The sequence below is a fragment of the Polyodon spathula genome, chromosome 7 (genome assembly GCF_017654505.1).
Source record: "Polyodon spathula isolate WHYD16114869_AA chromosome 7, ASM1765450v1, whole genome shotgun sequence".
Taxonomy (NCBI): Eukaryota; Metazoa; Chordata; class Actinopteri; order Acipenseriformes; family Polyodontidae; genus Polyodon; species Polyodon spathula.
The window spans coordinates 26,092,242-26,107,096 of NC_054540.1; the positions used below are offsets into that span (position 1 = coordinate 26,092,242).

Genomic DNA, 14,855 nt, shown 5'->3' on the forward strand with positions numbered 1-14,855 from the left:
GAAACTAAACAGCATCTCTGACTAATGCATCAAGTAGAACTCTTTTCAGTGCCGTCACAACACTACCAGCACCAGCAGGAGCCGGACCTGCGACACCAGCCAGCAGCAGAGAAGTAAGTACCGAAGTAAGTTTCAGTTTGAGATATACAAAAAATTAGGACGATACGAGTAAGTTAAAAAAAATAAAATAAAAAAAAAAGCTTTAAAAACAAAATAAAAAAAGTTAAAAGAACATGCAAAACTCCACATGGAATTGTAAGGTTTAAGGAAAAATAGCAATGTTGAAAATTAATTGTTTCCCGTACAGCATAGCAGTAGACAGAATGCTGTAATTGTATTGTTTACAAGCTGAAAATTGAGGTTATACTGCACCCTTGTGGTTTAAAAAGGTAGCGTTGGTCTTAGTGTTTATGAAAATAACAAACCAAAACGAAGTGACGTAGTGAAACAAATGGTACCAAAGACATTGTCAGATGATAAAAGTCTTGCCGTTGTCATAATAAACTAATCTTCCTTTCTCATCCTATTAAAAATGTTCTAAAGTACACAATCGGTCCACAGTGGTGTACGTTTCATACATTTCAACCAAAAATAACATGCAGCAGTGACTGCTAGGCATAAAGACTAAAGTCCTTAAATTATTTTATAAAATGTATGAAATGCATGTCAGTAATTAAAGTGTTAATGAACTGTATCCTTAAAAAACTAGGTGTTTTTTAGGAACCTGATGAGGATGGCACTGCAGAATTCCACAGGTAAGGAACCATTGATGGGCTGTTAAAAGTTAATGAAAAATAAAAAACTGAAATGTCTTGGTTAGATAAGTATTCACCCCCAGAGTCAATACTTGGTAGAACCACCGTATCTACCAGGTTTGCATATCTGGATTGTGCAATATTCCCATTCTTTTAGGCAAAATTGTTCAAGCTCAGTCAAGTTGGATGGGGATCATTGGCGGACAGCAATCTTCAAGTCTTGCCACATTCTCAATCGGATTCAAGTCAAGGCTTTCACTGGGCCACTCTAGGGCATTCACGTTCTTGTTTTTAAGCCACTGCAGTGTCGCTTTGGCAGTTTGCTAGGGGTCATTGTCCTGCTGAAAGGTGAATCTCCATCCCAGTCTTAGGTCTTTTGCAGACTGAAGCAGGTTTTCCTCAAGGATTTGCCTGTATTCAGCTCCATCCATTTTGCCCTCTACTCTGACAAGCTTCCCAGTCCCTGATGATGAAAAACATCCCCATAGCATGATGCTGCCACCACCGTGCTTCACTGTAGGGATGGTCTTACCTGGGTGATGTGCTGTGTCGGGTTTGCAACAGACATAACGCTTTGCATTTAGGCCAAACAGTTCAATTTTTGTTTCATCGGACCACAGAATCTTTTGCCACATCTTTTCAGAGTTTTCCACATGCCTTATTGTTATGCTCAAAATCAGGGTACTAAAACAGAACACCTTTATATTTTTTATATTTAAAAAGTAATCTACAGCATGGATATAATGTAAATGGAAGTTATTAATATTCTGGTACAATCTTTGATTATTCCAATTTGCAACTGGTAATGGCGAGCAGAATTGTGATGTAAACCAGGCAGTTAAAATCATCTCCTAATGTGGAACACTGGAAAAGCCTATAACATTTCATTAAATCACTCTTGTGCATGCATTTGCTTTATAGACTGTGAATGGAGGCATTTGTTCTGTCTCAAGTGAGGACATTGAGTCATGTGTCATGATAATCAACTGGAGTATTTAAAAAAAAAAAAAAAAAAAAAGTAGCGGGGTCCCCACATGTTGTTACAATTGTTTAAATAACATACCTGTAATCTCTTCATTAACATCTTGACAACTTTTTACTTCTAACATTAAAGTCTGTTTCAAATCTATTTTCAAAATGTCCACTCTAGTGCACAAATAGTGTAAGGATTATTGCCCACATTGTAAAACAGGTAACACATGGCATCGCTCTTCCTGCAGTGATTTAGAAAACAGATCATAAACCCTAATGCACTAGAGCAGACATTTTGAAGAGAGCTTCGAAACAGACTTTAAAGTTATAAAAATTACAGATGCATTATTTAAACAGTTGTAGCAACACGTAGGGACTTATAATGCTATTATTTTTGTTTTTTTTGGAACCCCGCGACTTACTCTTTAAGACATACAAGTAAAACAGGTAACAGCATTAGAGGGTTCTAGGTTTGTCTACAGATTATCTGTAAATAAATATAAGGCTCTATCCCTGTCATACTGAGGAAGTGACTTTTATGTGAATGCTTTGTCTGAATATTAAACCTTTTAAAAAAATAATTTTGATTATAGTTTGTCAAAAATACTTAAAACGATTCATTTTTTTTTCAGCTATGACGCAGAAAAATCTCAGCACTACTAAAACTCGACCAGTTCGGCGTCTGCAACAGTGACCACCTTTGCACAGAAAATGCTGAATTTTTTTCCCACAGGTTTGGAGAAATTATTTTTACTTAATCAGTTTTAATTAATTTAAACATTGGAAAAGGCTACTTAAAAGACATTGACCTTTGAATATATTATTGTATTTCTGTCTATATAGGAAGATAGTGACCATCAAACCAAGGCAAGTGGCTGGCTCTAAACTGTGCGATCCAGTGTACTTGTAAGCATAGTTTACATGGATCTTCTCCTTTGAACTGCCATATAATAAAGGAGAGCATCAAGTAGCATGACAGAAGAGCAGCACAGTTATCAAACAAACTGGGACCACATCAGTGGGATATCATTACATGCTATTGATTTAGGCTTCACTGCCAGCAAGATACCTAGACAGCCACATCATATTGTTTCAGAGGGTTACCTTAGGAGTTTCTATGTGACCCTTAATTGATCTGTAACATTGCCAATTTGTTTTTCTTTTTAGAAAGCGGCCCTAATATTGTTATTGTTGCAGTGTTAGAAAGTCACACTAGTCCTACACCCATGATCAACTGATACTGTTGTAGATCTAGACTTGGGTCAGAATTCAGTGCAATCAGTTCATGTATCAGGGGCCTGGTTCTTCAAATTCCTGGCACATGGTATTTTCAAAGAGTTTATCCAAAAAGGGAAGTTTTGAAACCCAGGACTGGGTGTGGTTACCAGTTAGATTTTCTTCTCCAGTTTTCATGTGTGTATGTAAGTTAATCATTTGTGTTTGCTGCTTAAACACATACGTATATGAACACACCTACCTAAGTTATGATACCACTGTCAAAGTAATATTCTGTTGATCTCTGGAAATAAATACATACATTTATCATTTTTATATATTTGCTTTTTACATCTGTGATGTTTTTGTTAACTGATATAGATATGTTGGTTTGCAGATTCTATAAAATAATAATACATTTAACATTTCTATTTTAACGCATTTTATGAATTCAATCAAATGGGTATTGGGATACACACACACAAAACCCAAATATCCCTTTCAGACACGTCGTAAATGTCTGATCAGTGGGCTATGTGCAACAGCTATTTCACACATTTGCACTTTTTCTAATCTTTGTATGAAAAGTCATACAGTCATCTGAGAGTAAACCCAAATGGATGAAACCTCAAATTATGTTCTTACCAAAACCTAGATAAGTTTCTACAATATGAACCAATGTTATTAACTAAAATATATTAAAAAAATACAAAATTAAACACTGAAATGTGCAAAATTGTTTTGAATACTAGAAGCTAATTTTATTTTTATTATTTTAAAATCAGAAAGTCCATGTCTCTTAGCAGGATCTCATTCAGACATGCAAAACTACATCACTCTCATTCATAGTACCAACTAGTATGAAGACACATCACTGTACATTTATTACATTGTATCTTTATCTGAAGCCTCTAAAACTTTATATAAGAGTAGTTGTTTGTTTTTTTTTCCCCAAAACCGATGTACAGTGCAAGTGTCGTGCTTTGACGGTTCCCTTTTCATTCTAATAATTATATAGAAAGCACACCAGACATTATAGTAATACACAGATTCTGGAATGGGCTTTGCCCTCTCCTAGTTTCCCCTAGCAACCATAGGACCTTGGACAAGCTACCAACATGCCAGCATGACAACCACCACAGATGTTTCACCCCCTCATCTGCATTTTGGCTTTTTGTCGCGATGCCGCCATCTCCCAAAGCTGCAAAGAGCTAGCATGTATTTTTTTCATTAATGGATACATCCATGGAGTGAAGTTTGTAGTGTCAGGGAATAATGATGTGACAGTCCAGTGTTAACGGACCATGAGAGCGAGAAGCCACACCACCTGCATGTTGCAATTGAAAAGTCTAAGAGAGGTTTTATACTGACACATTGTTGGTGACAAAGTATAGTGATTTAATACTATATCCATTGCTTAAAGTGGGTTCTGTATTACTGTATCTCTTGTTTAAATCAGCCCTTGTATGGTCGCAGGAAACTTGTTTGGAATAGAGTGCTCTATTCGCAGACGACCTATATTTTCTCAACAAGGACCGACAGACAATTTTTCATTATGCTTACAATTTTTTGGAGGCCTTCCTTGTAATGTTTTTTTTTTTTTATAATAGACTTTATTATATTTACGTGATAGAGCCCGTCGGTGAAAGCTCTACCGTGTGATAGATGACCTCGACCTCGACTCATTATGCGTACCAAGCCCTAGATAAAACAGCCGTTCCATCAGCTGATACAGGGTCTGGATGCCCTTTCACAAAATTATGTAAAATGAGTTTTTGCTTGTAAACATTCCAGATTTATAAATACAGCTCTGGAAAAAATTAAGAGACCACTGCAAATTTTTCTTAAATCAGCATCTCTACATATGGCAGCCATTCCATTCCAGTGTCTGTTGAATTCCAACACAGACTCACCTCATTCTACTGAATGAGGTACTGATTAGGGGATCACCTGAACCAAATCTTATTTTATGAGGAAAAGTATAAAAACCACTCCTGTGGTCATCACTATCCTCTTGCATTAGGACCAGCTGGATGCCAAAACAGTGCTAGTAGTACCTCAAAAGTAATTGGAATCCAAAAATAACTATTGACCATGCCCAAAGATTTGAAAAGGAAAGTTTTGAGTGAGGAAAAGAAGGGTTCAATTCTGGCTTTACTGGCAGAGGGATACAGTGAGCGTCGGGTTGCTTCCATCCTTAAAATTTCAAAGACGGCGGTTCATAAGAACAAGGTCAAGCAGCACACAATGGGGACAACAAAGCTACAGACCGGCAGAGGGCAAAAACGACTCTCCACTGACTGGGATGACCGCCAACTCATTCGAATGTCACTCAGCAACCGTAGGATGACATCAAGTGACCTACAAAAAGAGTGGCAAACGGCAGCTGGGGTGAAGTGCACGGCGAGGACGGTTCGAAACAGGCTCCTAGGGGCAGGGCTGAAGTCGTGCAAAGCTAGAAAAAAAGCCCTTCATCAATGAGAAACAAAGGCTGAGGTTTGCAAAAGACCATAAGGATTGGACCGTAGAGAACTGGAGTAAGGTTATCTTCTCTGATGAGTCCAATTTTCAGCTGTGCCCAACATCTGATCGTCTAATGGTTAGACGGAGACCTGTAGAGGCCTACAAGCAACAGTGTCTCGCACCCACTGTGAAATGTGGCAGAGGATCGGTGATGATCTGGGGGTGCTTCAGCAAGGCTGGAATCGGGCAGATTTGTCTTTGTGAAGGGCGCATGAATCAAGCCAAGTACAAGGTTGTCCTGGAAGAAAACTTGCTTCCTTCTGCTCTGACAATGTTCCCCAACTCTGACCAGCCCAATCTCCAGACCTGAACCCCATTGAAAACCTCTGGAATGTGATCAAGAAAGATGGATGGTCACAAGCCATCAAACAAAGCCGAGCTGCTTGAATTTTTGCGACAGGAGTGGCATAAAGTCACCCAACATCAATGTGAAAGACTGGTGGAGACCATGCCAAGACGCATGAAAGCTGTGCTTGAAAATCAGGGTTATTCCACCAAACATTGATTTCTGAACTCTTCCTAAGTTAAAACATTAGTATTGTGTTGTTTAAAAATGAATATGAACTTATTTTCTTTGCATTATTCGAGGTCTGACAACACTGCATTGTTTGTTATTTTGACCAGTTATTTTCTGCAAATAAATGCTCTAAATGACAATATTTTTATTAGGAATTTGGGAGAAATGATATCAGTAGTTTATAGAATAAAACAAAAATGTTCATTTTACCCAAACACATACCTATAAATAGTAAAACCAGAGACACTGATAATTTTGCAGTGGTCTCTTAATTTTTTCCAGAGCTGTATACATGTCTATGAAATTATTTCTAGGCTGTCATTTGTAACATACACAATCATAGACATGATCATTACTCGTATGAAAATTGTATTTTTAAATAATCAAACTGTTTGCCACATTAAAACATACATTGTTTATTATTACTTAGCACATTTATTTTACAAATTACATTCACTATATCGGCATCTTGGGGCTGGAGGACTGAAATACTGGTTCAAAAAAAAAAAAAAAAAACTGAACACAGGGCCTTATTTATAATTCATAAACAAAGTCGTTTATCACACCACGTTAGGCTTACCTCACCCTTGAGCAGAGGGAAGTATCTTTTGTAATGTCAACATTTAGTTGCGAATGGGGCCTGCCACACTTCGTTTTTAAGCTTGGGAAACAGGGAAAAATTGAACGCCCTGGATATGGTCTGGATACCTGCTGTCCGAGTTGCAGGTTCTATAACAGCAGTGTTTGACCACCGTTGTTTCTTTTAGCCTTTAAAAAAGATTAGTTACCATATGACTGTATGTGTGTGTTGCTTAGAGTTTCTGAGAAAATGCCCGCCAGGGTAAATTTTATTGCAAAAGATTCACCAAGGGTATTTATATTCACAATTTAAATTTGTATACCCTAATAGCACACAAAATATTGTTATTAAAAAAAGGTAGATCAGTTTATATATTTTTCATTCATTTGATATGTCAAAGATGTGTATATGCATTTAAGATTGGCTTGTCATTTTGCTCATTGTAGAAGTTCTTCAACTGAAAATAAAATACCCAAATTATTCCCAGATGTTAGGAGTTTTTCACGAATGAGCTAGGGCACTGACATATGCAGATGTCAGTATCTGGAATAGATAAATCTTGCCTACAAAACAAATTCAATACAATTAAGGCTCAACTGTAACAAACAAATTGCTTGTATAATTGTGTAACTTCACTGCAAGGTAAAATGTCAAACAAAGTCTAAGCTCTAATTGGTATAAAAGAGGATTCAAAAGTGGTATATTGCCATACAAAAAACCATTGGTTGTGGGATATTATAGTTAGGACTTCTGAATTTTTGGTTTTAACCTGATACAAAAACATTGGTTTTTTGGTTTTAACCTGATACAAAAAAATAAAATAAAATAAAATCAGTACGTAGCCAATAAACACTGGAAAAACAATGTAAACATTTAATCAAATCACATTGACTACTCCTTTCCCATTAAAAAATAAAATCCAATGTCCCTCCTTCCTGAATTGTATCTATCACTGATACGTTCTGAATACTTTAAACCAACCCCAACTACTGAGTGGCACCACATTCCTACATTTCTATTGGAGACTCCGCTTGCAAGATTTAAAACGAGATTGCAATTAGGAATGGAGGCATTTAAAGCTGTATTACAGTTAAGAGACGGAGGACGGAGGATTTAAAACAGAATTGCAAATTGTGGCAAAATGTAAAAAAATGCGTACACACAAAACCCCAGAATAATGTGCCTGTGACCATTGGGATTTAGTTGTGGAAGACAGTAAAGGAAAGAAGGTACAGCTTAAGTGTGCAAGTACTGTCGAGTTACAATACATATTTTGACAGAAAAAAATGCCCAAGCATTTTGGAAAGAAACCAAAAACACTCATTTCATACAGTATATATAAAGCAAAAACGTCCCAATTTAACTAACACACGAAAATAACTAAAAATAAGCACAGAAAAATGAAATTAATAAAAACCTCAAAAACAGAAGCCCTAATTATACGAGTATTTTATTACATCAGGACATGTACTGTACATTCTCCTTCTAATTTCCTCTGCATGGGAAACTTGTAAAGTGTTAAAAGTTGAAAGAACTAAAAAGTAACAATGACTATTCACCTGCCTGATTATATACAATGAAACTTTTTTTTTTTATTTTCCACATCATCTGAGATTATCAACAAGCAAGCATGATCATTTACTACGGCTCTACAGTGTAATAAAATATCAGATTTTATCTTAAAAGGCAAATACATTTTTACAGATTTATAATTAAACTTTGAAACAAAGGCATTCTATAGCAATGCCATCTGGTCCCAGGTCCGTGACAAGAAAAAATTATTTAACCAAAGCAGCATAACTGAGTTATGCAAAGGTTTTCCCACAAAAATCAATAATTACCACTTACAATCTGTCCATCAGTAGCACTACTGCTTCATCAAAACATTTTATGCTCAAAACCTGTATCACATTCATAGCATAAGGCCCTGTGGTATCTTGAGCAGCACCCCAAAAAAAAAAAAAGATTGAAAAGTATTCTGATGGTGTTACTGAACAGACTATATAGTTTAAAACACAACATATTACTTTTCCTAGCTTTCAGCTTTGTTGAATGTATTCTTGCAATATCTTTTAACATAAAATCGCAATTGTTTTGATATTTTTTATTAAACATATCCCTGGTCAGTTACCAACCTGTGTTGGCGCGAGCAGGTAGGATAGAGGAACCTATCAAAATGCTGAAATTGCCAAAATGCTGCAGCCAGGAACCAATGAAATGTTTCTGGATTGAACAGGTTGGATTTTAACACCAATTCAGTAGACATTTTGATAGGAAGACCCGAAGCAAACCAATGTGGAATGACCAGGCATATGCTAATAAAAATACAGAAACATCCAAGATTATGTTGAAAAAGACTCTGCAAGAATACGAACAACAATGCACTGCGTTTTAGACCCTACAGCCTGTTCAGCAAGACACTTAAATCACCTTAATTAGAACTGAAATCCCAAAGCTGGAAAGAGATCAATAATGCATAGTATCATGGATGTGCTGAAATCTGCTTTAAAGTATTTTCATCTGGAAGGTTTCATGCATCTCTGGTGTGGTATTTCTATCAATGCTACAGTATCTAAAGAGTAACATTCTTGCAGTGTTTATAATAAAAGCTGCTGTTATTCAAAACTACACACACAATTTTAACTGAAGTTTCTTATTCCTTTGTAACTTTCCAGAAGAGAATGCCATTTTCTGCTCTTGAACATAAAATTTGGTGTTTGCCTGTCTGCACAGTGTACTGCTGTGCCAATTAAAACTAATAGGTTTTGTAGGATTGAAAACACAGTGGAATGATCCAGTTATTATATATAACTGTATATATTTTTTTAAAAGTGCTTTAACAAGTTTTTTGTTCAATACAGGATGTTTATTATAAAAAAAGTCAATCAGTTATCCGTTAAGTAGTTCATGTAACTAAATATATATATATTATGTAACTATATATATATATATATATATATATATATATATATATATATATATATATATATATAAAATATATATATAAATATATATATATATATATAAAATTTTGGAATAAAACATGTTTAGGTCCACATCACCAGGCAAACCTAGATATGGCATACAAATGATAATAGTAATATAGGATACAATAGATATGGTAGATGTTATTTCAGCTCACCCATGATTCTGATTATTTAGTTCTCTATTAATGATTGAAGGAAAAATGAAAAATATAAAAAAATGCAACAATGTCCTAGCCAAAAAGGTCTTTCAGGTCATTGTTTACAGAGGTGCTGGTTTTCATGGTGTTATTTGGCATGCCGGGCTGGGAGAAGTTCTGAGGGTTAAAGAATGGATTTGCCTGGATTCCAAAGCCTGTCTGGCCCGTCACCCCAGGTTGCACTGGAGCCATGGGCATGTTCATGGTCTGTGGTCCTTGGGGTTGCCCAAACTGGTTCAGCCATGGGCTGGGGGCAGCTGCTGTTTGTGCAGGTTTCAGTGCCATTTGGTTCAAGCTAACTTTGTGTTTCTGTGGTACAAACAGAGAATCTAGAGCCACCATGTTTGCAGGTTTGTTTTGTTGCAACACACCCACTGTACCTGGCTGACTTAACCCACCCATGCTGTTGAAACTGGGCGTGCTTGTTGTCGTAGCCATGCCACCGTACATGCTGGGGTTGGGGGTGCACATTCCCATGTTCATGGCAGAAGGCTGGAATACCATGCTGGAATTAAAACCATTGCTCATGTTTCCCGTCGCACACATAGTACCCATCGAGGACATGGTGGAGAATCCTGTGGAGGGGCCTGGTTTAGTGGTGCTTAGAGACAGGGTCCCCATAGACGACATGCTGTCTAGAAGGGTGCTGGTCAGATCCTTCATCTATAAAAATAAAAATCGGATTAGTCTAAAAGGCAAGCAATACCAAAGTACCCACAGATTTCTGCAGAACGGTATTTATTTTACATATTTTATTTGATGATGAAAATAAATTCTACTGATGAATACTGAACGTCTTACTGGTTTTATAGAAGCGGCCGTTGTCACATTTGCGGGAGCAAGAGGCTTCTGATTCCTCAGTTTCAGAGTCTGCTCCTGTTGCTTTGCTAACCGCTGTTTTTCCTCCAGTGTTAGAGATACCTGGTAAAATAATAAAATGAAGTTGGTTGCAATGGCAGATTTCAAGCATTACACAAATGAAAACATATATACATTTAAAAAAAAAAAAATCAATAAATAAAAACATACTCTTGATGGTTGGGGTGCTACTGCCGTAGACCCATTTTCTTTCCTTTCAGATCCTCCGCTTACAGAATTTGATCCAAATATGTTGTCAATCTGTTTGGGAAAGCAACTGATTTTTTGTAGTGTAATAGAATTATACTACAGTGTGAAATTATCTTCCTTACAAATGAGTTTGTAATTTTTGGATAACCCATGCATATCCATCACTTCTCTGTATAGCATTTCTGAAGAACACACTTTTGATGTGCTGAACTGGCTAGACCTTTGTGAAAAGGTTTTCTTTTGACATGCACATTATCAATTTGTGGAAACAAACTTGCTTTGAAACAACACCCATAAGATGAATAAACTAAAGTTGCATTGCTGAAATCAAAGTAAAGGAAATAAGAACCCTAAACCTTCTAATGAACAACAGGCTAAATTAAAATCATGAACCTAATACATAAAGTCCCCCCCTTTACAAACACGAAGAGATGCTGTTAAGAGTTGCATTAAATACAACAATAAACACACAAACGTCCCATTATGTCCTAACAATCTTCTTACCTGATTAACTGGATTTGACTGAGGCGCTTCGGTTTTGTTCACTGAACTGGAAATTGCCATTCCCCTAATGCATTTTAAATACAATTAATTAGATTACAAGGAGAAAAAAAAAAAAAAAAAAAAAAAAAAAAAAAAACCATGAAACAGAAATACACCAGGTATGAATGAGTACAATACACAATTTTAAATTTCAAGTTTGTTTTGAAAATATAATGTTTAGAATAAGGTGTTTATAGGTTTTTTTTTTTTTTTTTTTTTTTTTAATATTAATCCCCTGTAGTAACTTTAAATGGATGGCTACATTAATGTAAAAAGTGAGAAAAAAAAAAAAAAAAAAAAACATAGTTTGACTTATTGCCTCTTAAATACTTACCTGTGCTGTTCTTGCATGATGTGCAACTGCTCAAGTTTGGTCTTGTGTTCTGTTTCTACTCGACTCAACATGTCTTTTATTACCGCCATAAAGGAATTGAACTGGGAGATTTAAAAAAAAAACATTGTTGTAAATGACCGAAAATTATTACTGAACCAGGCAACTGTGGACTGCATTTTATTACATACTGTACATGGTCTAATTATGTAGCTTTTTGTAGCTGTAGCCTTCAATAGTAGAAGCAATTAGGAGGACCACCCTGACGGGTTCAAAATAACAAACCACTCTGACTTTGAACCATCATCGCTTTTACCTGACCCGAACTGAAGTAAAACTTGTAACTACAGATCGGGATCTGACCTTTTCGGGCTTTTTATCTCTTAATAACCCTTAGGAGGGCTCCCTAAGCAGCCGCACAAGATGGACATGGGAGGACACACGTCACAATATTTAAAAAAGAAAGAAAGAAAACCCCAAACAAAACATGTACTTGTACATATACTGGCACTTAATTTCATATTGCTGTTCAAAAATAAAATAATTTAAAAACATGCTGTTCCATTAATTTAAAAACATGCTGTTCCAGTGTACGAGCGGCAATTTGAACACGGGGGGGGGGGGGGGGGGGGGGGGGGGGGGGGGGGGGGGGGGGGCGGAGCATTGTATGGTCACAACGCATGTCATCTCCATGTATCAATCTCCAATTTATCAATAGTAAAAAAAAAAAAAAAAACATTAGCAAAGAAAATCACCTTTAATAGTAATACATAGCCTTTTTACATACTGGAGATGGGATACACCAAGTAAGGCTACGAATTTGGCACAGCATTTTTTTTTTTACATTTCACAGGATGACGTGCAGCAAAAAACCAAGAATTCACGGAAAGGTCACATTTTAGCTATATCAACATACACACGAGCTTTTAAACAGTACTCCAAATCCAATATAAAGACTATTGCTTTTGACTACTGACAAGTTTAAATGTTACTTCAGAGTACACAACTTAAAGTACATACCTCAGACTCTGACATAACTTCTGGTCGGCGTTGAGGGTCTCCGACCCTGTGCGACAAGTTGGAATTATGTTATCTACAACCTTGCCTCTTTTTTGAACAGGCGTAGTCTAAACAGACCATCAAACCTTACACCTGTCATTCTAAAATACTTAACCTCTCTCTCACATACCTGCATCTCTCAATGTTTGCAATTCTGCATTTTGGGTTCTCTGATGGTTGAGAGGACGGATGCACCAACGATGTCGCTTTAGTTTTGTTTTTAAACCGCTTGTCTAAGAGGTACCATAGAACATCTACTTACATGTCCATTTATCCAATTTCACAAATGCAGTCTTATTTAAAAGTATGAACAACAGCTTCAACCACTTTGCACAGTCAAAACAGCTGCGAGCAAATAGTGAAGCTGCACAACTTTTACAGCTGTCTGCTTGACATATGGCATTCATCTGCAGAAGTACAAACCACGATTTAGAGTTTCACGATTCTGAAACAGCATGTTGAAAAGAAAGCCTCTGTAAGTCCGTAAACATACAGTACCAGTCAAAAGTTTGAGTACACCTGCTTGAAACCAGGTTTTTCACAATTATCTATGCTTTTCTGTATAAAACTTGTCTATAAACACTTAATATTTCATGATATGATATGTACTTATATAAGCTGATAATCATAACTGAATTGCATTCAAAAATTTAATTTAAATGAAAATGTAAATCTTGTCAATTTCAATGAAATGGTCACCCAAAGCAAGGGGATGTCAGTTAAAAGTCTGAAATGTGCATAACACGGTGTCAGAACACTGGTCTAAGTATAAAAGTGTCTTTGTTAGATGTTCTCTGAGTTAACTAGCATGTTACCTAATTAACCTTTTGTCACCAATTATTGTTAACAGTTGAGGGTCCATGATTGCTATAAAATATAGATAGCATAGGCACAAGTTTGTCACTCCTGAATGTAATGGAGCAGAAAATGGCAAAATGCACTCGGTTAAGCAAAGAAAACTGGCACTCATGAGGACCGAACAAGGTCAGGCAGGCCAAGGGTGACCTCAGAATCAGAGAACAAGTTCATCAGAGTCACAAGTCTGCGAAACCGGCGATTAACTGCCCTGAAATACAAGCTCAGCTAAATGCTACTAGAAGTACAGATGTTTCAACATCAACTGTTCAGAGGAGATTGCGTGAAGCTGGCCTAACTGGAAGAATTGCTGCAAAGAAACCTATGTTAAGAGTGCAGAATAAGAGGAAGAGACTTGCCTGGGCCAAAAAACACAGAAACTGGACTTGGAGGAGTGGAAGTCGGTCCCATGGACCGATGAGTCAAAATTTGAAATATTTGGGTCCAACGGCAGAGTATTTGTAAGACGCAGTGAGGGTGAGTGCATGAGTTCTGCATGTGTGGTTCCCATTGTCAAGCATGGAGGAGGCAGTGTCATGGTCTGGGGTTGCTTTGCTGGTGACAGAGTTGGTGATCTTTACCAAGTCCATGGCAAGCACAACCAGCATGGCTATCATAGCATACTTCAGAGGCATGCCATTCCATCAGGATTACGACTAGTTGGGCAGTCCTTCATTCTTCAGCAAAATAATGACCCGAAACACACCTCAAGGTTGTGCAAGCAATATCTGGCAAAGAAGGAAAGTGAAGGACAACTCAATCTAATGACCTGGCCTGCCCAGTCTCCAGACCTCAATCCCATAGAACTTGTATGGGACGAACTGGACAGAAGAGTCAAAGCAAAGCTACCCACAAGTGCCCTACATCTCTGGGAATTGCTGAAGAAGAGCTGGGAAGCCATGTCGGGTGATTTCCTGCTGAAACTTGTTAACCGAATGCCTTGTGTTTGTGAGGCTGTTATTAAGGCAAAGGGTGGCTATTCTGAGGAATCCAAGATTGAGAACATTTTCAATTTTCTTGAACATTGCTTTCATACTCCTTATGTTTTGTTTATAGTAGCATGTGTTTTCATTTTCAAGTATTTACATAAACGTATACGACGTAAAACAGTCAATTATGAAAAAAACTAGTTTCCAGCAAGTGTACTCAAACTTTTGACTGGTACTGTATGTTCACCGATACATTTGTTCTTCTGTGTTTACAGAAACAGCTCGCTCACAATTTTTAGTATTTTAGCTGTCCCCTATTTACGT

At 36.9% G+C, this 14,855-nt stretch overlaps 1 protein-coding gene and 1 long non-coding RNA gene across 4 annotated transcripts in view; one reads left to right on the top strand and one right to left on the bottom strand.

Annotated features, from left to right (window-relative positions):
• The window catches only part of LOC121318436, a 16,439-nt gene continuing 1,584 nt past the window's right edge, over nucleotides 1-14,855 (top strand). Inside the window, exons 1-4 of one of the 2 annotated variants that reach the window (XR_005950610.1) lie at nucleotides 1-113; nucleotides 710-755; nucleotides 2,360-2,460; nucleotides 2,571-3,242. This is a non-coding gene — a long non-coding RNA (uncharacterized LOC121318436). Of the gene's footprint in view, nucleotides 114-709; nucleotides 756-2,359; nucleotides 2,461-2,570; nucleotides 3,243-14,855 lie in introns of those variants that run through there. The other variant, XR_005950611.1, reaches the window with a different exon arrangement.
• Nucleotides 9,614-14,855, bottom strand: part of LOC121318435 (SCY1-like protein 2) — an 18,947-nt gene continuing 13,705 nt past the window's right edge. For both annotated transcript variants that reach the window (XM_041255105.1, XM_041255104.1), the window contains 5 exons: nucleotides 11,692-11,792; nucleotides 11,319-11,382; nucleotides 10,776-10,865; nucleotides 10,548-10,667; nucleotides 9,614-10,409 (listed from right to left, as the gene is read on the bottom strand). In XM_041255105.1, coding sequence (XP_041111039.1) covers nucleotides 9,780-10,409; nucleotides 10,548-10,667; nucleotides 10,776-10,865; nucleotides 11,319-11,382; nucleotides 11,692-11,792 — 1,005 coding nt within the window. In that variant the 3' untranslated portion in view covers nucleotides 9,614-9,779. The remainder of the gene's footprint in view (nucleotides 10,410-10,547; nucleotides 10,668-10,775; nucleotides 10,866-11,318; nucleotides 11,383-11,691; nucleotides 11,793-14,855) is intronic.